This window comes from Denticeps clupeoides, chromosome 11, assembly GCF_900700375.1.
Source record: "Denticeps clupeoides chromosome 11, fDenClu1.1, whole genome shotgun sequence".
Classification (NCBI taxonomy): Eukaryota; Metazoa; Chordata; class Actinopteri; order Clupeiformes; family Denticipitidae; genus Denticeps; species Denticeps clupeoides.
This window is the reverse complement of record NC_041717.1, coordinates 6588894-6614901: the sequence shown is the minus strand read 5'-3', so window position 1 is coordinate 6614901 and position 26008 is coordinate 6588894. Positions and strand designations below refer to the sequence as shown.

At 43.6% G+C, this 26008-nt stretch overlaps 3 protein-coding genes across 5 annotated transcripts in view; 2 read left to right on the top strand and 1 right to left on the bottom strand.

Annotated features, from left to right (window-relative positions):
- Positions 1–2455: 2455 nt before the first annotated feature.
- On the bottom strand, positions 2456–3390 carry LOC114799937 (immediate early response gene 5-like protein). Its single transcript, XM_028996926.1, has one exon. The coding sequence runs from the start codon at positions 3311–3313 to the stop codon at positions 2630–2632; it is 684 nt and encodes a 227-aa protein (XP_028852759.1). The 5' UTR covers positions 3314–3390; the 3' UTR covers positions 2456–2629.
- A 13151-nt stretch (positions 3391–16541) lies between these two features.
- Positions 16542–20996, top strand: ddx51 (DEAD (Asp-Glu-Ala-Asp) box polypeptide 51). The gene is made up of 16 exons (XM_028996415.1): positions 16542–16708; positions 16820–17184; positions 17335–17480; positions 17562–17712; positions 18104–18249; positions 18334–18405; positions 18794–18900; positions 19001–19109; positions 19240–19382; positions 19461–19644; positions 19737–19852; positions 20061–20177; positions 20352–20453; positions 20555–20618; positions 20702–20836; positions 20952–20996. The coding sequence occupies exons 1-16, from the start codon at positions 16686–16688 to the stop codon at positions 20979–20981; spliced, it is 2010 nt and encodes a 669-aa protein (XP_028852248.1). The 5' UTR covers positions 16542–16685; the 3' UTR covers positions 20982–20996.
- A 354-nt stretch (positions 20997–21350) lies between these two features.
- cabin1 (calcineurin binding protein 1) overlaps positions 21351–26008 on the top strand; it is a 53695-nt gene continuing 49037 nt past the window's right edge. For all 3 annotated transcript variants that reach the window (XM_028995489.1, XM_028995488.1, XM_028995487.1), the window contains exons 1-12: positions 21351–21526; positions 21700–21752; positions 21844–21936; positions 22012–22125; positions 22216–22350; positions 22440–22620; positions 23110–23239; positions 23825–23974; positions 24051–24439; positions 24523–24694; positions 25534–25664; positions 25748–25965. In XM_028995489.1, the coding sequence (XP_028851322.1) occupies positions 21750–21752; positions 21844–21936; positions 22012–22125; positions 22216–22350; positions 22440–22620; positions 23110–23239; positions 23825–23974; positions 24051–24439; positions 24523–24694; positions 25534–25664; positions 25748–25965 (1716 nt within the window). In that variant the 5' untranslated portion in view covers positions 21351–21526; positions 21700–21749. The remainder of the gene's footprint in view (positions 21527–21699; positions 21753–21843; positions 21937–22011; positions 22126–22215; positions 22351–22439; positions 22621–23109; positions 23240–23824; positions 23975–24050; positions 24440–24522; positions 24695–25533; positions 25665–25747; positions 25966–26008) is intronic.

Sequence of the window (26008 nt, the reverse complement as noted above, 5' to 3'; positions counted from 1 at the left end):
TCAATTCGAGTGGCACATTTAAAAAAAAAAGATTAATCAATATAAATAAATATAGTATTATACATTCCCTACTATGGCACTGCATTGTATGATATTTTTTTAAATGCCATATGCTCTTAAAATCCTATTTCAGGGTCTTAATAGAGATAAAACTGATAGGTCATAGTTAATTTATAGATAATATGCAATATAATTGTGCAGTATGTGCATTTTAAGCAACACTGTGACAAGGTGACCAAGTTTTGGGATTGAATTTCTAAAAGCACTGAGGCATCCCGCTAAGTGCCCTAAACCCTCCTCTTTGCCTTTGGTGTCCAATCACGCACTTGCTTCATAAATCAATTACTTCTTCTGCTGCTGATCTAAGCAACAATGGTTCTCTTTTTAACTGCGTTCTGGTTTAAAAGGTCCCAGAAGCATAATTTCTACATTTGGTGGTTCCCACAGGGCTATTTAGGGCAGAGCATGGAGGAAGAAGAGCAGGCCGGGTCACGGGTTCCTGAACTTAATCTGACCCCGTGTATACAAGAAAAGGGCGAGGCCACCTGCTTTTGAGTCAAATGAGAGTATGTGTGTGTATGTGTGTGTGTGTGAGAGAGAGAGAGAGAGAGAGAGAGAGAGAGAGAGATGAACTTCATCTGAACCTGGACCTGACACCAAACATTGCTGTCAGGAAGCCATATGAAAGGTCACGGGTGAGGAGTTAAACAATGTGATGGTTTCTGAGACCTTCAGTAAGATATTTTTGTAATTAGTTGATGTATTTGTTAAATTTCAAGTATTATTATTCTAGCGGTCAAAAATTGATCATCAGTAATAGTGTTGCAAATATTACTTCATTCCAGAGGGTGCAAACACATATGCAAAATCGATCAGACATTTATTGGGTGAAAAAAATATGAAAGTGAAGTGATTGTCATTGTAAAAAAAACTGCAGCACAGCACATGGTGACACAATGAAATGTGTCCTCTGCTTTTAACCATCACCCCTGGTGAGCAGTGGGCAGCCATGACCGGTGCCCGGGGAGCAGTGTGCGGGGACGGTGCTTTGCTCAGTGGCACTGATCATGGAGTCGATGAGAAGTGCTGATGAAGCTGTTTCATCTCGGAGTGTCGCTGGAGAAGAGAACAGAGTCTGTCCTGCAGCACCTCCTTTTGGTCACCTGTAACACAAGCTGCATTTTAGGGGTTGCTGGATAAAAAGGTAACTGCGCTCTGGGACTGTCAGATGTAATGATGCCTGATTTGTCTGTCCAAAGCTCCAGCTTGGTGTTTGTTTAGACGTGTTGGAACATATGATGACACTGCAAGACAGTTCGGCATTAATACTGAAATTGGCCTTTTTATAATGAAGATTTCCTAGTGAGTAACACGCTCGCCTATCAACCAGTAGACCCAGGTTCAAACCCCACTTACTACCATTGGGTCCCTGAGCAAGGCACTTAACCCTGAGTGTCTCGAGTGGGACAGTCCCTGTAACTACTGATTATAAGTCACTCGTAAATGTAAATTAAATTTAACATAGCAACTGTTGAACCTGGGCACTGGGGATCCGGTCAATTGAATGATTACGCGAAACAGACTTGACACTGTAGGTCATTTCTTTTCTTTAATCGTAGGAGGTTGATCCATAGATCCGGGGGCGCCTTTTATGACTGCCCACTGCTCACTGAGGGTGAGCTGTGCTGTGTACGACAACGACATAACTTTCCTCCAGATCATGCAGTTGTCCATTATTATCACTAGGAGGAGTCACTTCATTGTGTAAGAATTTAGAATTTGGACAGCGTACGCATGCTTTGATTCCCGTATTGACTATCACTTGGTATATACATTTCATATATCATGTTATGTTTACCTGATATTTCATCCATCCAGCCTAAACGCATTTGATGTATGTTTGCTGAAAGCTTAAAAATAAATACATTTTTTATTGTCAATTTAAACGAATATTACTCTAAAATGGCTTATAATTTTCTAAAATGGTTTTAAAATGTATGTTTTTGTGTATGTGAACTTATTATGGCCATGCTCTAAGAGACTAAAATATCCAAAAGTGTTGTGGTGTTGAGACTTTTGCTTGTTTCTCAAATAAACCATTCCAGTTCAAAATGTTCTTTTCTGACCTCCAACAGGTAGTCAAATACGACTGTATTACTATCATATTTATTACACTGTGACGTCTGACTACAGTGTGAGCGATTGTGGTGCAAGTCAGACTGAATTCAGTCATAACGCTTTGACTGCTTATAATGATAACCATCCACAAAAGTTATTATAAGGCCTTGAAGCATTACTTGACCTCATGGAACGACGTCTTTTATACAAATTAAGAGAAGTAAACAGACAGCATGTTATATAAAAAAAATAAAAAATTGTACAAAAATTGTAAAGCAGTATTTTATTAAGAAAGAGCTTTTTAAAGTGTACGTATTTAAATTAAATACCATTAAAAATACAAAAATAAGACATTTTACATTTAAATAACAGTAATCTTGAAAAGGAAAGTGTTTATCGGTGCTATCAGCGAGCTTTTTACTTCCTTCACATGAACCGTGTTCAGGTCAGACAGTCCTCTGTGACACTTGGTGTGGTCACGATGTTCTTCAGCGACGATAAGTCAGTGTCGTCAACAAGCCTCGACAACTCGAACCCAGGCGCCACTGCACGCCACGCGCGACCTCCGCATGTGTTCCAGGTCGGTGTGAAGGCTCAGGAACTCCGCCAGGCCGGAGCGTAAGCTGGAGATCAGGTTGGAGATGCCGGGGTCACTGGAGACCTCGGCCCTCGCTCTCTTGGCGCAGGCGGCGTCCGACGCGCGACGATCGGCGTCGGCGAGACTTCCGTCCAACTTTCTTTTGGTCGAGATCCCCGCGTCCCTCGCCGACTGTCGCGAGAAGCGATGGCGCCCGTCCTCCACCGTGGTCACCTGATGCGTGTCCAGGTCCAACACGGTGGTCTGGTGGCACGACGCCTCCGAAACCTCGCAGTTGTCCCAGCAGCAGGTGTCCGCACATGAGCCCTGCGACACGCCGCAGTCTTGGCCGTAAATGTCCCCGATCCTCCTCGGTCCCTCCACCGCCACCTGCGCCTCCGGTGCGCACGGGGTCCCCGGCGCGGGAAACGTGTCGCGCCGGTGCCATCGCCGCGTCTCTGCCCGTTTCTCGTTCATGTGAAGCTGCCTGGCGCTCCTCAGCACGCCGGAGACCAAGAGGTTCTTGTGCAGCTTGATGCCACCTCTCTGCGCCCGGGAGCTGTGGATCTTCCGCAGCGAGATCGAAATCAGACTTTGCGCGTCGAACGCACTCTCCATCGTGTTTAAGCTCCAAACCCGGTCCAACGACACACGCGTGAAACAAGATTCGTGTTTAAAGCGCGGCGGGTCTCTGGAAGCACATGGGAAGCTGATAGAGGTTGCCGCCCATGGCTTGTCCCCACCCTCATAAATTAAAGCCACGCCCACAACACAAAGCGCGACAGGCATGCCGAAATGAGACACATCATCAGAAATATATATACACTAGACATTTGGCATAATACTCGATTGATGGTCAATTTCGCCTCACGATCATTTTAAAATCAAATCTTTTCAACCTCTCATAATTATGTACCCCACAATTCTGATGAAAACCCAGTGTTCACATATGTAAAATACCAGAAAAAAACAAAGGAAGGGGTTGGATTGGACTTTATTTTGCCTTTTCACTTCCAATAATTGGCCATTTCATTTGGTTCTGGTTTGATTCTCGTTCATTAAAGTCAGTAAAAACAAGTTGAAACTGATTTGACCGGTTTACATTTACAGCATTTATCAGACGCCCTTATCCAGAGCAACTTACAATCGGTAGTTACAGGGACATTCCCCCCCGGAGCAACTTAGTGTCTTGCTCAGGGACACAATGGTAGTAAGTGGGATTTGAACCTGGGTTTTCTGGTTCATAGGTGTGTTACCCACTAGGCTACTACCACTAGGCAACCACCGGTTTTGTGGTCAGCAACCAAAAAGCTCAGTGGGATGAAAACCAGCTTTTTAAAATCAATGATCAACAATTGCTATGAGTGACCGTGGTCACAAACTGTGGCTAAATATGCAAAATATCTGATAGAGTTGATTCCACAGGATGGTGGAAAGGGGTGGGGCCCTCGAACAAAGTTTGTTGCCGTCGTGTCTTTTCTTATTAAGGTGAAAAGTCTGAGAAAACAGGAAGTTGACCAGAGGGACCGTCCCTGAGAAGTGCATGCGTCAAATGTGCTTCCGCTTCCTTCCTCTGTCTCAGCAGGCGTTTAATAACAGCGGTGTTCGCACTGTTCAGCACAGGACGACCTCTATTGTGCACGTGAACGTTACCACACTGAATGATTGTTGTTGATTTTACTATTTGGTATTTTAAGTCTGTGGAGAACTCTAGATGTATCTCTGGACAAAAAGGACAGTGCTGGGAGCTCTTTCAAAACACCAACGAGAGAGATGGCAAAATGTCAATTAATAACATCGGAATATGGAATAAAAACGCCACGTGATGACACCCACTTTGCATTGCAGGGCATTTCCTGTGGCCCCCACAGCAGCCAGATTTAACCCTCATGCACTCGGTCACATCAGTACTCTGACATCACTCCTGCATTCATGAGATCATTTTGGTTTATTTTGTGCATACGGCTGTTAACCATTGAGATGTATTTAAAATAAATAAATCTCTGACCTATGACTTGGTTTGCAAGATTCATCCTGGCCATAGATTACTTTTACGGTATTTATCAGATGTGACTTACAATCAGTAGTTACAGGGACAGTCACCCCCTGGAGACAGTGTCTTGCTCAGGGACACAAAGTGGTAAGTGGGATTTGAACCTGGGTCTTCTGGTTCATAGGCGAGTGTGTTACCCACTAGGCTACTACCCCCACAATCTACACCACAACTACTACACAATCCCTGCATGAAGATGGAGGTTCAAGGCCGATTCATTTTCATTATTTTAAAATGGCTGCCAAGGCACTGAAACCCAGGAGCATTACGCTTGTGGTGTGTCTGGGATGCGCCTGAGTCTGAACAAGTCTTTTTTTTCAGTCACGCAGAGTAACTAAATATTTAAACGCACACAGTTTTGGGCGCATCATCTGAATCAGCCCTCAGGCCGTACTTTTTAAACTAAAACAGTTGTCTAATGGCAGCTTCTTTGCTACACATCTCTCTGTCATAGTTTAAATGATGAATTACAGCAACTTTAGTCTTAGGGATTAACCACGATTAGTTCATTTAAACAGCTTGCTCCCGTTCGTTTTAAGTTACATTAAAAAAGGCTCTTGTATTTCTTGGCATCAGCTATTTTGTTATCCATATCTCTACGTTTCAAGGTTAGTATTTTAAAAATATGAGACACAAAGGCTTGATTTGCGTCACGGTGAATTTTCTTCTGAGGGGGAAGGAGAGATTTTTAATGAGATGCAAGACTTTAGAGAAGCTGACGGCAATCTGAAGGGAAATGCTTCACAGCTAGGCAACAATAGAATATGAAGAGGAGAATGAAATAAAAGTTTATTTAATGTCCTCTACCTGGGAATGTTCAAAAGTAGATTTTTAGTTCCAGGTCACTGTGCATTTACATACATTTGCATAAATGTGTCAAATGAAGGCCTACATTTACATACATGCATGAGGGTTCTAGAATCCTCATTAGACAAAAGTGATGTAAAACGGCTGCCATTTAAAAAAAAGGCCCTGCATTTCGAGAGTTCATTAACACCATTCTAATACATGTTTTTATATGGACGGATCCAGTACGTAGGTAAGGCAGAACTGTATCTTCCAGAATTCTAGGAATTCAGGATCTAACAATGTTCAACGTCCTCATGCTCGGTAGTGTGTGACTGGGGTGAAGTGTAAACCCTGGAAACAAGTATTGGTTTGAGGTCCTACATATGAATTATAGTTTGCAATGCAGAATATTGAGCATAATCTAAACACATATTTGTAGTGATCAGGGGGCAGTGGTGGCCTAGCGGTTAAGGAAGCGGCCCCGTAATCAGAAGGTTGCCGGTTCGAATCCCGAGCCGCAAAGGTGCCACTGAGGTGCCACTGAGCAAAGCACCGTCCCCACACACTGCTCCCCGGGCGCCTGTCATGGCTGCCCACTGCTCACTCAGGGTGATGGGTTAAATGCAGAGGACAAATTTCACTGTGTGCACCGTGTGCTGTGTATCACGTGTGACAATCACTTCACTTCACATCAACCTCGCCTAAGTTAATTTATTAGGTAGTGAGGGACTGGACTGCACCACACTGCCCTGTAGGGTGTCCCCTTTCCCTCCTCACTGTCCAGTGTCACAGCGCTGATCCACAGTCAGCTCAGAGATATGATCATATTTTGCTTTTAACTCTTTAACTTTGAATCTGGTGAGGAATGAACCTTAGTGAGGCGGGATATGAAGTCCCTTACCCCACACATAACTGTAATGTGTATGCTAATGTGTGCGGCACGTGTACATGAATTGCAGTGAGGCGACATGAAATACGCTCGTATTTATGAAGCTCTGTCCACATTTCTTCCAGATAGACTCAAGTAGGAGAGGCCTGTTGCTAACAGCAGATTGTAGGCTGGATAAGTCTGTGACAGCTGGCATTCTTATAGCAGTATATCAGTAGATGTCTGGAACGTTCTACGGAAGAATGCACTTAAAATGTTCATCCAATCAACTATAGGCTGGAGCAAAAGTTACGAGTCTTTATAAGAAACGGTGTCACAGTTTCTTGTTCTCTACTACGTCAATATTTGGAATGTTATTGCCTGTGGCATAAATCTGACTGTACTGAGGATGAATATGAACATAATTTTTTTTGTTAATGTATGAATTGTCATTTTATGTCATGTTAAATATAACAGCCAGCAAACAGGGTTACATAGTGTGTTTGACAGACCGAAATGTCTGCTGACTGCCTCATGATGAATACAAATGTGGTACAATTGTACCAAAAATAGCGTGAAAAAGATTTTTTCATTTATGAGCTGTACCACAAGAATGTATATAAAATGGTTCTAAAGCATTTCTGCAATCAGCCCTTACAACAATACACCCAGGTATTCAGATAATGCAATTTCCTGCTCTGCCTCCTCCCTTCACGCTCCCGCCCAGGTTTACTGACTGGCATAGAGCAGGTCTTTTAAGAGCAGCCCTGCCTTCCTCTTGGACTGGTTAACGAGTGCCCGCCCGTGGCGCTCGCAACGCGCCGCATGTCAGTAATGAACAGCAGCAGGATCGCATGGCACGCAAATCAACCAGCTCATTCACATGCACACATCAGAATATATTTAAACAGAATTATGGAGATTTTTTTTTTCAAAGGGGATAGTGAAAATGGGAGGAGGGGGGGCAATAGGAGGAAGAACTCAAGCTTGTGTGCGCTGTGCTCTGCAAACCACCATGCATATTATTTTTAATATTGAAATGAGTATCCTGCTTATCCAATGATGCATTCAGATTCTGGGAGCCTCATTTAAAATGTATAGAGAGCGTGCACAGAGTGACTGGCTTTGTCTGTTATTTTTTGACAGAGGCTGGATGTGCAGGAATCCCACTTATTAAAGCCAACCTTAGATGTGCAGCATGCATTTGCATAGTAATGGAACAAAGAATGGCACCTATATCAGGTTCAATTCCTAGTAACTACATTTCATTGTTCCCGGCAAACAGTGGACCTGCAATGGAATCAACCCCAAAAAAATAAATGTTCAATGAGGAGGAGGACGAATATAGGTGGAGACATTATGAAATTTCTCTTTGTGAGATTATTTAACATTAATAGTTCTCCTTGCCTGTCTATAGTCCTGCAGTGGCTAGAAATTGTGATATATATAATGAGGGCTTTGGTCATTCTGTTTTATCGTTCGGAGAGCAGCAGCTCAGATGGTCGGATCAGGAATTTGTCCCCATATGTCGTCATGCTTATTCATGGATTGTCCGCCCAGAGAATTTCCCACCTCTCCCCTAAATTCCTGTCTGCACCAATCACTGTTGTTGGTGAATGGTGTTGATGACTTCTATAGGCCCCACTTCTCCTCGTCCTGCCTCTCATTATAATAATAATAATTATTATTATTTTTGTTATACTTCATTTATCCCGAAGGAATTTGCATCTCTGCTTTTAACCATCACCCTGAGTGAGCAGCAGGCAGCCATGAAAGGCGCCCGGGGAGCAGTGTGTGGGGATGGTGCTTTGCTCAGTGGCACCTCGGCGGATCGGGCTTCAAACCGGCAACCTTCTGTTTATGGGGCCGCTTCCTTAACCACTAGGTCACCACTGCCCCAAAGCGACACATCAAAACGGACTGTCTTAAAGTGGCTGGTTTTGATTTGTTAAATGGTTAAATGGTTTTCAGAATGTTTCAGGGGGACACTTGCGGACATACCTGGAGGATGAGGAGAGGCCAGAGAAGGACGTGAGGCCGTGGCACAGAGGTGACTGTGTGGAGACAGCAGGAGACTGAGAGTGTGGACAAGTGAGAGTGCGCTCGTGGGAGCAGGGCAGTCCGGGGGAAGCTCCGCGGCAGGTGATGAGGCACAGGGCGAGGAACTGGGGTTACCATGGAGTATTCGGAGGAGAACACAACAGGCTGGATTGTGGTCGGGCAGTGTCGAGAGATGTCAGGGGCAAAGCAGGGCTTCGGCAACATTCAGTCCAAACACAGTACAGTATAGGCAGTAATTGCCTATTTCGAATCAGGGATGCAGCTGCCAGAGTTCTTGGACACTGGGGTGCAGGGCGGGGTGTCCATGTGCAGGGTGTGTGCAGAGGCCACTCACTCACATACGTACACCTGCTGAAAATTTAGAGTCACTATTTCACCTACTTTGTACGTCTTTAGACGGCAGGTGGAAACCAGAGAACCCTGAGGAAACCTGCACCAACACAGGGAGAGCATGCAAACTCCACACACACAGAGCAGACAGACAAAGGTCATAACGTGATTGAAACTTACATTTACATTTACATTTTTTACATTTACATTTACAGCATTTATCAGACGCCCTTATCCAGAGCGACTTACAATCAGTAGTTACAGGGACAGTCCCCCCCTGGAGCAACTTAGGGTTAAGTGTCTTGCTCAGGGACACAATGGTAGTAAGTGGGATGTAACTAGCATGTAACACGCTTGCCTCTGAACCAGAAGACCACAGAGTTACAGGTTCAAACCCCACTTACTACCATTGTGTCCCTGAGCAAGACACTTAACCCTGAGTGTCTCCAGGGGGAGACTGTCCCTGTAACTACTGATTGTAAGTCGCTCTGGATAAATGCTATAAATGTAAGAGGAAAAAAAAGGTTGGGCGGAGTGTCTGACAATTACAAATTCGACCAGAATTTGTCTCCCGGACTTCTTCTCTTCTCAGTACATCTCCAAGTGGGTAACCTTGCTCACATGTCTGAGCCAGATATGGCTGGATATGGGGTGGCAGTAGTGGCAGTAATGCCTAGTCTTGCCTGTAATTGGCTGTGTCTAGACCCTGTCTGGTTTCAGAGGCAGGGTGACAATGCCTCAGCTCAGACGGTAAATTTCAAGAAGGATGTGTGAATTTTATGGTTTAGTCACATCATTTCTCCATAAAGTTATCCACATTCATTCCTGCATTACCCAAACCTAATGCCAAAGTCTAAATATTGTAGCCCGGTAAGTGTGTAACAGTTGCATGTGCTGCATTATTTAAATAATTGCTCATGCTCTACAACGCCGCTTCCATTTCCACTGCACACAAAGATGCGATAAAGCGGGTAGAAGAGGCTTGGGAAGGCAGTCGTTATATTTAGTCGAGCTCGAGCCTGCGCTGCTCATTCCCCCAGAGGGTCTATTCCATTATCCAGGGCGAGTGCTGGGCTGAATAGTAAAGCAGTTTAGCGTAGCGGTGAGCAGCTGTCTTACTGTCATGCCCGGCCTCATCATGCTCCTTTATCAGAGGTTCATACGCTCCATGCTGGTCCAGAATATTATATATTATGCACTGTTTTTTTTATTTTTTTATTTAAAATAAAGAGAAGTCATTGTCACAAGGCAGCTTTATGGCGTCTCCAGAGAAATTTGGAAAAAGAACCACAATCTTCTAATGGTTACAGGATTCTTTTTTTTTTGGTTTTTGGAACATAAATGTAAAACTGCAGTCCTGGTAGCAGCAGAATATGTTTTTCAACTTTGATGTTTCTTGTGAGCCAATAGAAATGCTCTAGCTGATGTTAGTAAATGGCAAATGCCTGTAGATTGGTAAGATAAATGACCGCTCTGGCAGAAGACAGGCAACTTTGGTGTCTTCGTGAAATCTTTTGTCAAGTTCCACCTGGGTCTGTCCTGGCGCTTTGCTATCAGCTGTACCACTTTTTTCGCTGATTGAGAAGGATTCAAACTATGACATCGATGTAAAAAGGCTCTCATATATGGCATAGTGATGACGCCCCATATCCAGAGTGACTTAAAATCTCTATTTAAGATAAGATTAAATTTAAGATAAGATTATTGTCATTGTCACTTTTCAAGGAACAACCAAATTTAAGGTGCAGCCGACTCAGTGTGAGGCATATAGTTAATGACAGAAAATAAGACAGACTGAAATAACAAACAAATAAAATAGTAGTTAACATAAGTATAAAAAATATACAAAAAACAAATTGCACAGGATTTTTAAGTTTTTTGGAGGAATTGCACATTACTGCACATAGTGAGGTGGTATTGCACATTTAAGGAGATATAGCAAATGTATGGATAACAGTTCACTAATGAATATTTCCTTTCTAACATTAGACATTCTACCTAAAAACAAACACAGATATGCGTCGCATTGCAAAAAAGATTGACACATTCAGATTTGTTTTGGTTTTTTAACTCCAGGACCCGCTTCTTCCCTCATTCCATCACCTTTATAACAGCTGACCATAGCCACCCTTGTTGATGCATTCAGATTTAGATTGATATTTAAGTTACAAAGGTCCACACTCGTACATTCCATATGACTATTGCTTGTACTTTATTTACATTGTTGCTACATTGTTACACTGCTATGTTGTATATTGTTATAGAGTATTTGAAAAAATATATAGTATTATATAGTATTCTATATTGTTACTCTACTGTTTTTTTTTTATTTTACATTATATAATATTGCGTTGCTAGAGAGAGAGAGAGAGAGAGAGACACCAATGGCCAGATCTAAATTATAAAAGCAGATTCTGGAACTAAAGTGGAAGTTAGAATAGTAATTTTTGTACCATGTTGTCTTCATTACTGCTGTGAAAATATGGGTCTGAATGTTTATTTTGTTGAAATAATATTACAATGACATTTTCGGTGGAATTATCTCAGTGCCTATTTTTGAACAGCGGAGATTCCCCCACCCCATACTAGAGAAGCTACCAGCTACCGGCTCCACACCCATCCGACACATGAAAAGAGGCAGGGGCAACATCCAGCAAGGAGACGTGGGATGTGGAGGAGGGGCGTACTTGAGTCTTTAAATTCCTGCTTTGTTCCCTTCACTCAATGAACCTTAAGGCTCCCCCAGCCGAACCAACCCCCCAATCAATTCCTGAGAGCAGGAACCTCTTACAGAAGCCCAGCTTTATGGGGGAAGGGAAACCCGTAACACCATCCTGTCAGGCAGCAAAGTGTGCCTATTGTCAGTGTGGGATCTAGCAGCGAGCAGGAAGGTGATTGAACCTCCCAGATTTAATTGGCTCTGCCTGACCTGACAATCAGGGGCTGTGAGCAGGGAGCTCGTATTTGCATACGTCACAGCTCTTTCCATGCTGTCACGCTGCCCTTGTTTATCCCTGGCCTCGTCCCCAGACTGCCGGAATGTCAGCTTATGACATAATTTTGTGGACTGGGAATAAAAATCATTTCAGACACTTTGGAGGACAGACCACTCCTCATTTAAAAATGAAGAAAAAAAATGCAAGGCCGACGACCAAAATCCATTTTCGAGCAATGCAGTTTTTATTTCGAGATTGCTCCTCTTTACAGATGCTCAATAACAATGAAAAACACGAGCGATGGTAGATTCAGCTAAAGGATAAAAAGCAACAAGCATAAGCTGATGAGAATAAAAGGGCTGAGTGAGCAAGGCAGGAAAACTTGTCACATTATTCACATGGAACAACATATAAGGGCTGGGGGAGCAGCGTGAATGAAGGAAAGAGAGATAATAAAGCAAAGGAAGAATATGAGAAAGACACAAAAAAAGACAGAATCAGCAGATGGGTTTGTGAAGTCCCAGGGCTTGGGGGAAAGATCAATAACTAATTTCAGTGCTGTGCTCCAACTGTTTTCCAATAAAGGCTGGACAGAAGGTGCTGGCTTGAGATGGTCCCCTAAGATTCTTCACACCTTGACGCTTTCATCCGAGATTTCTGGCCATCCTTTTAGCGTTATCTTCAGAAGGACATGCATCTGAGACATTGGTAGTGGGGTTTATATTGATAATTTGATTTGTTTCCCTCTATATATGTAATTGATTGCAGAAACACATCCCCTGGGTTTGTTCATGTTGGTCGAAGATCCTTTTTTGCAAATACCAATAGCTTGATTTGTATTATACAGCTCAACTGCACAAGGCCAAAAACCATCCGCTTGTCTGAGATACTATATTATGCCTGTATTCATAATATTTTTCAGTTATTACAATTTCCTCCTGTGTAGATGGGGCCCTAACTATGTTATGTCAGCAGCAGTTTCATATACATTTAAACCCAAACCTGTCACAGGACACATTTACTATCAGCAGCACCAAGACTTTCAAAAGCTGCAAAAATAATGAATTATATTGTAATAGAATAACTATTATAATTGAAAAAAATTTAGTTAATGAGATCAATTAAAAAAAAGTAATCTGACTCTGTGCTGGCCCAGATTCGGTATTTTACCAGATACAATCATATCTTTAACATGAACTGATTTATGTCCTGAAATGAATGTCAAGGACGCATTCTAACAGGACAGTCTGCTGAGGCCACAGCTCCAGCAGGTTACCCCTTTTTTTCAGCCATAACCCCATCTAGTGCCGTCCTAATTGTGGTTGGTTAGCAATCCTGTTCCTGGAGGCTCAACTGACAGTAGGTTTCCAGTCATTGTTTAATAGGCATTAGGTGATTTGTATTTGTTTAACACTTGAACATTACATGCAGTGGGCAGAACGGAACGCACCTGTATAACATTCTAAAAAAAAAAAAAAAAAAAAAAAAAGTGAAGTGATTATCACATGTGATACACAGCAGCACAGCACACGGTGCACACAGTGAAATTTGTCCTCTGCATTTAACCCATCACCCTGAGTGAGCAGTGGGCAGCCATGACAGGCGCCCAGGGAGCAGTGTGTGGGGACGGTGCTTTGCTCAGTGGCACCTCAGTGGCACCTTGACAGATCGGGATTCGAACTGGCAACCTTCTGATTACGGGGCCGCTTCCTTAACCGCTAGGCCACCACTGCCCCAGATAAAATGAAGTATAAAGATAACCAGATAAAATGTAGTATAAAGCTATAAATATCTAAACATTTTAAATTTAAAATATGAAAAGTGCCAGGACTTGTTATTTTGATAAAGTTTATACCTACTGAAAAGCTTTGAGACTGTATGTCACCCCACTCATCATCATTGTGAAACCTACACTACAAATACGTAACTAATTTACTATTTGAATTTAGGATCACTTTCAAAAGCCCATTCAATGCTTTTTACAACATTATTTACTGTTTACGGAACTCTCATGCTGACATACTGAGTATTTTTATTAAAAACAGTGCTCAAAATAGCAATTACCATTTTCCAGCCCAGACTCCCATAGAATATTTTTTATTATAGAGTATAAAATAAAATATGTACTCAGTTATGTGATTTCCTTGGCATTGCAACATGTATTTAATATACTTGAGTGTAGCACATCATTTTAATGTGCTTACATGTTTTATGTGTATTACCTACGTTTTATCCTTTAATGCATACTGGCATGACGTTGAACTAAACTCCACCCCCCACAGGACAGCTACAGGGCAGTGCGGGACCCTGCTGAGGAAACCCAATTTGACTTCTGGGCAAATTCAGTGGTTGGCAGTCTAGCAGAATTCCTATTCCCACTTCACTTTGAAGTGCACAAGAACATTACAAAAAATACGGATAAGACATCCTCCCCGGTGAAGCGTTGTATCCGTACGGATGATCCGTAGTCTACAGACCTGTTCTCCAACACGAATGCCGAGGTTTCCCCATGTCTCTGTGTGTTTGTCGTCATACCGGATTGTGCCGTGCTGTTCTGTGAGTCTATCTGCCTTTGTGTCATATGGGTGAGTGAGTAAACTGCAGGGGGTTTCTGGGCCAATCACCTCACCAGACAAGGCGCCAGGCTTGAGGAGTCTGACAAGAGGGCGGCAGAGACCTGCAGCCCTGAATCTCGTCGTATCACAGAGGAACGTTGTTCAGTACGAAGCGTGGTGGCTCATTTCTTCATTTTTGCAACACACAATGGCGACCTACAGTGGTGGACCTACAGGGCAGTGGTGTTGGGCAGTGGTGGTCCCGTAATCAGAAGATGGCCGGTTCGAATACCGAGCTGCCAAGGTGCTGACGAGGTGCCACTGAGCAAAGCCCCGTCCCCACACGCTGCTCCCCGGGTGCCTGTCATGGCTGCCCACTGCTCACCAAGGGTGATGGTTAAAAGCAGAGGACACATTTCATTGTGTCACCGTGTGCTGTGCTGCAGTGTTTCACAATGACAATCACTTCACTTTCATAAATTCTGTTTCTTTTTGTTCCTGACATTTGGTGTCCATCGTTCCCTTCCCTCCTCGACTGTGACAAGAATATAAAGTACATTACTATAAATTGATCAAATTATAGAGAAACTAAACATAATTAAAACTGAATGCTCAACAAAATGCAGAATTTAGGTTTCTCTAAGATATTGACAGACAATAAAATGAAAGCAGAGAGCTGCATCAATGTTACACGAAAATAAAATAGCAAAATAGTTAAATAGCAAATTATTATCTTTATAATATGCTTTTTCTCCATTGTTGCTATCAGCTAAGGATGAACAGCAGCATGATATTACTTGATGTCTAATTGTTTGAATTCCGAAACAACCAAAAGCTTTCGATTTCAGTCATACTGAATATACATGGCCAATCCTGGATAAACATGGCAACCACAATCAACTAAAATTACCCAAGATTCAGTAGGTCAGCAGTACAAGGACACTCTGGTAAGACAAAGTGGATAAACTCTGCATTGGCATTGCAGGTAGTGGCTTCAGAAATGGGAACATAGCATGAATCGTGGCTGTGACGATAAAGAATGAAAAAGAACAGAACATCAGTGACATACTCAACTTAAAGCCACCACAACTGTAACTCCTGTACCAGTTAGGCTCTGCCAAACCAAAGCAGACCCATGTCCCTGAGCATCATCAGCAAGGACAATTAGTAATAACGGACGTCCGGTACTCACAACTTTTGATGACAGTAGTACTGCAGTGGTGCCCACTGCACGTTCTTGCTACCCTAGAAGAGAATCCCTCTCTGAGCTATTTTTCTTCATGTTGGTTTCCAGATTTTGCTTGTGTCCGGAGAGGGGTGTCGTCTGTAACTGAAAGGTGGTAAGGTGGTAGTGGAAAGGTGGTAGTAGCCTAGTGGGTAAGACACTCGCCTGTGAACCAGAAGACCCGGGTTCAAATCCCACTTACTACCATTGTGTCCCTGAGCAAGACACTTAACCTTAAGTTGCTCCAGGGAGACTGTCCCTGTAAATACCGATTGTAAGTCGCTCTGGATAAGGGCGTCTGATAAATGCTGTAAATGTAAATGTAACTGTAACCGTAAAACCCAGGAAAGAGAAGAGAGAAAATAGAGGGAGGTCCGGTTCTAACTAGGATTTAAAATCCAAAAAGTCTGATTGGACATTGGACTACTGTTTACAGACACCACTGTTTCTCCTCGCCATCGTCCCTTCTAAATCCTTGTCCCTTCTGTAATCCTTGTATCGGTATACAAGATATTATACTACAATGTATATTGTTGTTGTTTTATACTGTTGTGCTATAGAAACACCATCGACCGGAATCAATTTCCCTGTATGTGTTCCCTCACTATAATAAACGGGATACTGATTCTGAACAGAAAACAATGGAAAGCAGCAACTCAACACTGCCGTCACATGGCCATAATATCAAACTACATCTACATAAATCTGTAATATCTTTGTACTTAGCTCGTCATTTAAGGTGCAAATTAATAGTGTTCATTTAATTATACATTTAATTATTTTCATGCACAAAATAGTTTTTTTAATAAATACATTCGCTATAACCTCATTTGAATAATTATAAATGTAATTTTAAGTTATATACAGATATATAGATCAAATTAATTAAACATGGGTGTTTGTTAAACGTTATAGGTTGAATATAAGCGAATAAAAATAGAAGTAAATAAGAAAAAGAGGTGACTAGCGCGTTGCTTTCGCTCACATTTCTGAGACCTCTGATGTCATCACTACGCGACCGACGTCATCGGCGACTCTGTCAACGTGAGTTCCCGCATGGCCGCTGTGGTCAAGCCGTGAAGTGCAGAATTAGAGTAAAATCACGCGGCATCGTTCGTCCAGCAGTACATTTCGAGTAATGTCGCTTGGCTTCACGTGTTGACAACACCGGGAATGGCGCTTTTCCTGATAAACCGGTACGTAGTTATTCGCGTACAACTCACATCTCGCGCACCTCACGGTAATAGCTTTAAGTTGAAAGTGTGTGTTGGCAGCACCGGTAACGTGACTGTTCCTATCTCGTTTAGGTATCTCGGAGATGAGGAGGAGAGCGCCAGTCAAAATGAGTCGCGATCCAAAACTCTGCTGGCGAAGCTGCAGCGGCAGGCCAAGGAGAGGCAGCTCCAGGTTCTGTCCTGCCGAGAGGAGACACCAGCGATCAGGTCCGGGGGGGACGAGGTGGACACCGCCCAGAAGAACGGAACGTCGTCCCGCAGCCAGGACGCCGGGGCAAAACGACTCGCTAAGAAGAGGAAGGCTGGAATGTCCGATCAGCCAGGAGGGGGAGCCAAGTCAACATTAAAACAAGAGGATTCGGCTCAGGATGGAAAGATCAAGATAATAAAGAAGAGGAAGAAGGACCGCAGTGGTGGTGAACACAAGTCATTTAAACGTAAATTTAACTCTTATGATTGGTTCAATGTTGTTCCTAAAATACCATAAAACAATGCAAAATCTTGTCTAAAACCTTAAAGAAGGGTTATTGGTGCACGACAAAAAAAGGCAAGTAATTTCAAACTCGATCTATGTGTTTAATAATCAGAGGGAGCAGAAACAACTGATGAAGTAACCCAAGCTCAACAAAAAGATCAAAGAGTTCCCATTACGTCAGTGGATTCCATCGCCAGCAGTTCGTCTCAGACCGCCTTTCATATACTTGGAGGATTTGAAAACAAACCAGTACCAAAAGTACTGCCTTGCAGCTGAACAAATGCATCGGAAGCTTTCTGGAAGGCTTTTAATACACTCCTTCACTATTTCTCTTTTTAGGTCCAGAGAGTCTTACCTCAGTGGCTTGCTCAGCCAAATGTGGTTCAGAGGGATATAAAAAGTAATCTGGTTCCCATTGGAAGTGTCCAGGGGATCTGCCCTAAACTTCTGAAGAAGTTGGAGAATAACGGGATTCAGCACTTCTTTCCAGGTGAAGCGCCTTGAGATGCATTTTGCTCACTCTCCATAGCCGCACTTCGTACACGCTCACTTTCTATAACCATTCTGAGGACACTAGGAGCAGTGTGGGGGCATCAGCCCACCGCAGGGTGCACACGCTCACAATTCAGAGTCGTCAGTTTATCTAGTGTAATGTTGTTGGATGGCGTGAGGAAACCAACAAAAACGTGGGGAGGGAATGCAAACGTTCAGAGGTGTGACCCCACGTTTGTCATGCCACTTTAAATGATACCCTTTTAAAGCACATTTAAACAATCTAAGTCTACCACTACTTAGAAATATATAAAAGCAAGACTTATTAGAAAACTCAGTTACAGTCTCATCATATCCCCCTGAAGTGATGAATGTCTTTTTATAAACAGTCCAAGCTGAGGTCATCCCTGCAGTCCTGGAGAGCGTGAGCAACGGGCTACTGATAGGAAGAGGTGGCTACCGGCCCAGAGATCTTTGTGTGTCGGCACCCACGGGCAGTGGGAAGACGTTGGCTTTTGTCATCCCCATCGTTCAGGTAGCTTGTGGAAGAAGATTTTTGATACGGGTTGGTGCTGATGCTGAGATGGATGTTTGTCATGATCTGCTCTTTCTTTTTCAGGCGTTGTCACAGCGCGTTGTGTGTGAAGTTAGAGCTTTGGTCGTATTGCCTACTAAGGAACTGACTCAGCAGGTATATGCGACCAGAGCATCGTAACTGACAACCTTAGTAAAAGGTCTCCCAGAAACAAGCTGAGAAGGGGTCATACTGTCACCTGTTGTAGTGTACTATACTGTAACTAGGGCTTGTTAAGCTGTATCTGTAACATACTGCTTGGTTTGGGTTCATTTGTAAAACTGCACATAAGAATTCAAGACCTGTTACATGTCTTGATCAGTTTTATCCAATCCAAGAAAAACCACTGGGATCCTGTGGATGTATATCTTTTTTGTTTGCAATGCTGTGTGTCCTGCAACACGTCCCATCACACCATTAATTAAGTGTTACGTTTACCATTATCTCTCACACATGGTGTGGTTTTGGAGAAAAGAAAAAGAACAAGATGATGCATCTTTCACAGGTCTATAAGGTTTTCTGCACTTACGCCGAAGGCACCAGTTTGAAAGTGGTGATGGTGGCTGGTCAGAAGTCTTTTGGTGCAGAGCAGGCTTCTCTCTCACAAATCAGGTAACTGCTGATTGAAAAGGTGGCTTAACAATAAGAGCCTGGTCACATATCCAGGGTGATCGTTCTGCCCGTAAATAGCATTTTATTATTTTTTTTGCAGAGGAGGTGTTTCACGAAGTTTGGCCGACATTGTGGTGTGTACACCAGGGAGGCTGGTGGATCATATCAGTAAGACGGATGGATTCAGTTTGCAGCAACTTCGCTTTCTAGTGAGTCATTCTGCCCTCCCTGGTGGTGGATATGACCTATTTTTGTCTTTTTTTTTTTTTTTTATATGTTGATGCATTTAATATTCTTGTTTTGCATTTTAAAGGTGCAGACATGATTTGCCATTTTCAGGTTATCGATGAAGCAGACAGGATGATTGACAGCATGCATCAGTCATGGCTCAGTCAGGTGACTAAAGCTGTCTACAAAAATGAGAGTGGCTCAGAAACATCCATTTTCAGACGGAGAGAGCCAGGACCCATTACAGCAGCAAGGTGAGCTGCTTCATTTGGTCTGTGTTCATTTTGTTGCAGATGTTTCTATCCAGGGTGCAAACCCAACCTCTTTTGCAGCCTCTCTCCACCTCAGATGCCCCTGCAGAAGCTTTTGTTCTCAGCTACTCTTACCCAGAACCCTGAAAAACTCCAGCAGCTGGGCCTCCACCAGCCTAGACTCTTCAGTTCCATTCACAGCGCCACCTCCACGCCAGCAGCCTCTCAGCGGCAGGAGAAATTCAACTTCCCGGAGGGGCTGACGGTATGCGTGGGCTGGGCGATTTCATTGTGAAAAAACCTTTTAGCGCCATAACGAGGCTCAGCCATCCATCATGACTCTCTCGCATGGTGCAGGAATATTACGTCCCCTGCACTCTGAGTAAGAAGCCGCTCCTCCTCCTCCACTTTCTGTTGAATCTGAAGTTCAGTCCTGTTCTGTGCTTCACCAACTCCAGAGAGGCCACACACCGGTGAGCTCAAGCAGACTTCTTACCATGCTTCATCCTGTGCACACTGTACCTTACTGAGTAACTCAGAAACCACATGCAAACATGGAGGAATGTTCTCCACTGATATTTAACATGGATTTTGCAGAAACATTTCACCTTCAGTGTTGGCCTAATACTACAGAGTGACTAAGTCATTTGAAGGATTATTGAAGAATCTTGTGTCTTACAGACTCTACCTGCTGGTAAAGCTGTTCGGAGGGGTGAATGTGGCAGAGTTCTCCTCAAAACTTAGCCCTTCAGAGAGGAAAAAGACCCTGAAGGATTTTGAACAGCGGAAGATTCAGCTGTGAGTTGCATATGTTTATTTTAATATTAAATAGAATAGACTAAAACAGAATCTGATAACATGCTTCATAACATAATTCTTTCAGTGGCAAATTATGGAAATTTTATTTTTAGTGCTTAATGCATGGATGCGAAGAGATCCCCATAATCATTAGAAAAATAATCTGTTTCACAGGTTGATAAGCACTGATGCTGCTGCCAGAGGGATTGATGTTAATGGTGTGAAGTTTGTGTTGAACTATGATGCGCCACAGTTCATCAGGACCTACATCCACAGGCATGGCATGGCATGGCATGGCATTTATTTAAACTATGCCAGTGTACTCATTTTGAAATCTTTAATGTCGAAATGATTATGAGTTACATCTAATTTTCCAGGGTGGGCCGAACGGCAAGGGCAGGAAACACTGGCTTGGCCTTCACTTTCCTGCTCAAAATTCAGGTCATTAGAATTACCGTACAATTACCGCATGTTTCATTTCATTGGTTTCAGCTCCATTGCAACTTCTCATTTTCTCCCACCAGGAGAGAAATTTCCTTCAGATGGTAGCAGAAGCTGGCAGTCCAGGGATCCAGAGACAGCTCGTAAACCCGGAGTGCCTGAAGAACATGGAGGACCGTTACCAGCAGACACTTGTGCAGCTCGCCAGCGCCATTAAGGTATGCATGCTGCAGGGTTGTATTAATAGTTTTCCACACAAGTAACTTGTTCAACGAATAATGCAACATTCCTGTTAATACGAAAAGTCGTTTTGATTTTGTCATGTTTTTGCAGAACGAAAAAATCAAGAAGAAGAGCATTTGAATCCAAGGCAGGTGGTGCTTCTAATTGTCTTTCTTTTTTTTTTTTTGTTGCTACCGTTACTACTTTTTGTACTGTACTATTAATAAAAATGAAGAAATGCCAACCGTGTGGTATGTTTTTTTTTTTTTGTTTGTTTGTTTTATTATTTCCATAGACGACGTATTGCAGTAATTGCAATATAGACACAAAAGGTCTGATGGGCGTATTTTTCCTCGTAACATGAACGCGCCCACGTCGTGTTTTCCTGACGCCCGCGTAGCCTCGCAGCGTTCGGCGTCCTGATTGGCTAAGCTCAGAACGCACGCATCCTCGCGTCCAATGACACCCTCTCATACTGACGGACGACAGCATGCGCGAAGCGTTCGCCGGTCGGGCACGCGTTTGGCTGCAAAAAAAAAAGGCAAACCGTAGCGAAATCCGTAGGACCCGCGTAACTGCAAGGCGGCTGGACAGCGGCGCACGTCGCCGGCCTGGCATGGCTCTGCGGGGCTTCCCAGCCAAGCTGAGTGAATGGCGTCGAGGTGGCGTGACAGTGGAGAAATTGGGTACGTTCTGGCGCAGCTAGTGTTAGCGTAGGAGCTAACGCAGGGAAGAGCGGCGCGGCGCGTAAACAATAAAATGCCGCTTTCTTCTTCTCGAACTGGCGACAGTGTTACGCGCTTGAAATTTGAACTTGCTCCGTCTGAGGCGCCGTCTGACCCGTGTTGTGGTTGCGCAGGATGTGTCAGATCTGACTAGTCGAGTTCAGGGGACGGCGGACGCTGAAACATGGTACGTGCTTCATCTTGAACGTACGTATAGAGTCCAGTAGCGTCGTAACTTTTAAACGTCTAATTCTTTTTTTTTTTTTTTTTTTATCCAGATCCGAATAGCTGCACTGAACGCGGCCTCCGTGGCTGCAGACGGGTGCGAGGAGGCCTCGAAAAGTACAAAATCTCAAACCAAGGAGGCACAGGTATGGCTGGGTTTGCTTGATTTACTGGGTGTGGAGTTTTTTTTCCCCCTGACTCGTCCTCTATAACGCGTGCAGGAAGCCGAGGCGTTCGCTTTGTATCACAAGGCTTTGGATCTTCAGAAACATGACAAGTTTGAGGAGTCTGCAAAGGCTTATCATGAGCTCCTCAAAACCCCATTGCTCAAAGAGGTGCAGTTGTTCTTGTTCATACTTTCTTTTGTGAGTATGTCAGGCGTTGGAGTGATCATGTATTTATTGCAGCATTTTCTGGCTTTGTAGGCGCAGCCCTCAGACGATGAGAAGGTCGGTTTGAAGCATCCGGGCATGATGCTCAAATACTCCACCTACAAGAACCTGGCCAGCCTGGCCGCGTTGAGAGACGATCTGGAGACAGCCATGGAGTTCTACCTGCAGGTGAGATGTGAAAAATGCAGGAGTGTGAAAAATGCACGGCACCTCGGTGTTAAGCATTAATAATTCATATCCGCCATCTTTTCTCTCAGGCCGTGATGCTGGATTCTACAGACGTGAACATGTGGTATAAAATCGGCCAAGTCGCTCTTCGGCTGGTGCGCGTCCCTTTGGCGAGGCATGCGTTCGAGGAGGGTCTGCACTGTAATCCTGACCACTGGCCTTGCCTGGACAGCCTCATTACTGTACTTTATACGATCAGTGATTACAGCTGTGAGTCAAATACTTTTTAGCTTTTAAGAGCCGTTAAAAAATGATTACTGTAATTGCAGACCAATCATGTGAGTCCATTGAATGTGAAGCACCAAAACATGCTATTTAGTGTGAATAAGGCCAGAATAATAATTTCCTCTGCTGATGGAACAATATGACTGCATTTGGATGATTTACTTTACAGTTTTGCCATTTGCCATTATCATCTCTCTGTGAATATCAGGTTTAACGCTGTCACGTTTTTCAGCTCTGACTCTGTGACTGTCAACTCTAATAAATTATGCATTATTCAGCTCAGTTTATCAGCAGGGCATCCCAGTACCTGCAGAAATGGCACATAATAAAACCTAAGCATATGTAATTTGGTGGCTTTTACAGGGGACTGTGAAGCTAACCTTACCTTCATCAAAAACATTGAAGCATGCTCTGTATTGGATCTTTATCTAAAATACTAAATCCAGCATTTGCTATTCTGTGTGCTATCTTCAGGCTGTTTATATCACATCTTCAAAGCTCTGCAGAAGGATCACGGCTACACTAAGGGACTGGTGCTCAAGGAGAAAATCTTTCAGGAGCAACCCTGCCTGAAGAAAGATTCCATGCAAATGTTCTCAAAGTGGTATGGTCTTTTTACAAAAACATTTTTTCTACCTGTTGGAAAAGGGAAATTATTCTGATAATCATCCCAAGCTTATGCAACATGCTTCATGTTATGAAATTTATGTGGAAGATGTTGAGGGAATCCTTATATACTAATTAATTGCTTAATACAAAGTTATGGTGATGAATAATTACTATGTAATTGCAAATGTTACATGATTAATTCTAAATCATGTAACAGCCAGAGAATTTGAGCAGAGGGGAGTGCCCCCCCCCATTTAACAAATAAATATGATGTGGGGAGCGTTCTATTCATTTACAGACGCCCTTATCCAGCGTGACTTACAATCAGTAGTTACAGGGACAGTCAGCATGGATTAATTTGACTAGCAATGTGGCATTTTAGTGGAGTGCACAGTGGCCTAGCACAAATCTGAGTGGAGGAGCAGGGGGACCCAACAGCTTTATGAGCAAGGGTTCGAGATTATCCACTCTCACCCCTCTGCTCACATGTTCAGTGAAACAGTGTAAATATTCTTTATTATTTAGGGCAATTGACTTAACTGTGACACAGATTTAAAACTGCAAGCTTTCTCTCATTCAGTCACATGTCGGTGCACTGTGTGGATGTGGATGAGGAGGAGGCTCACTCCATCATAGAGGAGGCGCTAGAGCTACGAAGGCGCAGACAGGCTCTGACGAAACGGGAACCCAAACCTGACCTGCTTCTGGTGCAGCCTATCAGACACTTCACGTAAGCGAAGCCTCCAGACTCATGGTTGTAGGTTGAATGACTTTACAAACGTTCTTACTAGAGGTTTACTGTCCAGGTGGAAGAGTGTCGGAGAGAGCCTGGCATCCATGTATAGACACCAGACCACGTGTGAGCCCCCCCGCCCGAGCCTTGGCCGTAGGATCGACCTCTCTGAGTACCGGGACCCCAACTACTGTCTCCAGCAGAGCCAGACCACGCCCCCAGCTGTCCCCGAGCCATCCACCCCCGTCGCAGCCACAACCCAGTTGCTGCTTGGCTGCGGTAGTCCTAGCTCATCGCAGCCTCATGCTTTACCGATGGACTTTTCAGATGCGGTCGCCCAACCCCAAACACCAGTGCAGTCACTTCCACCAGCCACAGAACAAGGCCTACCACTACCCAGCAATCCCACGCAGATACCACTGAGTCAGAACACTGTAGAGGTCACCACAACTCTTCCCACAGGTCAGTGAGCACACATACATATACCAATCATAGCCAATTTCACTACATGTAACCAACATCAGTTGTGAATGTATGTTCCTCAGCTCTAGACCCGGCCCTTGCAGATAAAGCAAAGAAAGCCACCAAAAGAAAGCGTGTAGTTGAAGACTGTGGAGAGACAGCCAAGCGCCGTTCTGCCAGAGTCCGAAACACCAAGTGCAAGAAAGAGGAGAAGATTGACTTTCAGGAGCTGTTACTCAAGTTCCTCCCATCCAGGTCTCTGTCCTCATATCACTACAGACACAAAAAATCCCACCAGCATATAGATTGCAGTAAACATAAATAAAAATGCATTTATATCTCACTGGCTACCTTGTATGTGTTCAGAGACTGCACGTTAGCTTCTTGTTAAGTGTCTCCCAATCCGAGTGGTGGAGGACAAAATGTGCCACATTCACTATTAGGCTGTTGCTCCTTCTACTTAAGGCCAGGTTGGAGAGAAAATATTCTGATAGGTGGACCTTCAGTAGTGGTCTGCTGAGTACAGGATGGCTGGCTGGCTATACTTTAAACTGTTCTATCCTATGCCTGTAACGTGACACCTTTGAAAATACAATGTACATGAACCCTTTCGATATATTCTGCATTAATTTGTCATAAAATGTGATCATGGGCTCAAGGGTATTGACAACTATAATGCATCTTAAATAATAACACATTTTTCATGTATTTATTGAGAACAACCATAGACAGACAACTCATCATGCTAGTGCATCAGTGCTTCCTGTTGTTGTGGATCAGACCCACACATCATTCAGGAGGAATCATGGGCCCATTCCTGTGCTTTAGCACAGTATTCTCATGTGCATGACTTCATTTCCGTAGCATTTCTATCGGGTTGATGTCTGGGCTCTGACTTGTGTGCACGGTATGCTGTGCTGTGAATCACTTCACTTGTACTATTTACAGTACTGGGACTTTAAACCTCACTGCTGTAAGGAGCACAGTGTGGCATACGCCAATATGCACTTGCAATGTAACAGGTGTTAAATTGGCTAATAAACTGGCCAGTGACGCCACATGCAGTATAATAATGTGATGTTTGTTTCTGACAGCCTGAAAAAGTTTAATTTGGAGGAAGATGAAGAAAGTCTGAGCAATCCAGCCCTGTTTGAGAGCAAACACGACCTGCAGCACTGCGGAACCAGCAGTGCCCCTACTGAGTTCATTGGTTCTGCAGACTTAGGTGAGAGTTTACTTAATTAAAGTGAAATTAATTTTTAAAAACATTATTTATTTAATAACCTTATACAAATCTTTTCTCTGAAGAACGGCAAGATGTTCATAACTTCCTGCTCAATAACATGACCAACAATGGAATCCTGGAGCTCATGATGCGTTATTTGAAGGCCGTGGGGCAGACATTCCTGGATCAGTGGCCGTCAGGCTTAACTGCAGTGGTGTTGGATGTGTATCATTGTTGGAGGAAACACAGCCTTGGACTGCCCAACCCACTCCTCAGGGACTGTAGTGACCAGCACATACGGGTACAGAGCGGATGTTTTTTCTGTGTAAAAATGTATTGTAATT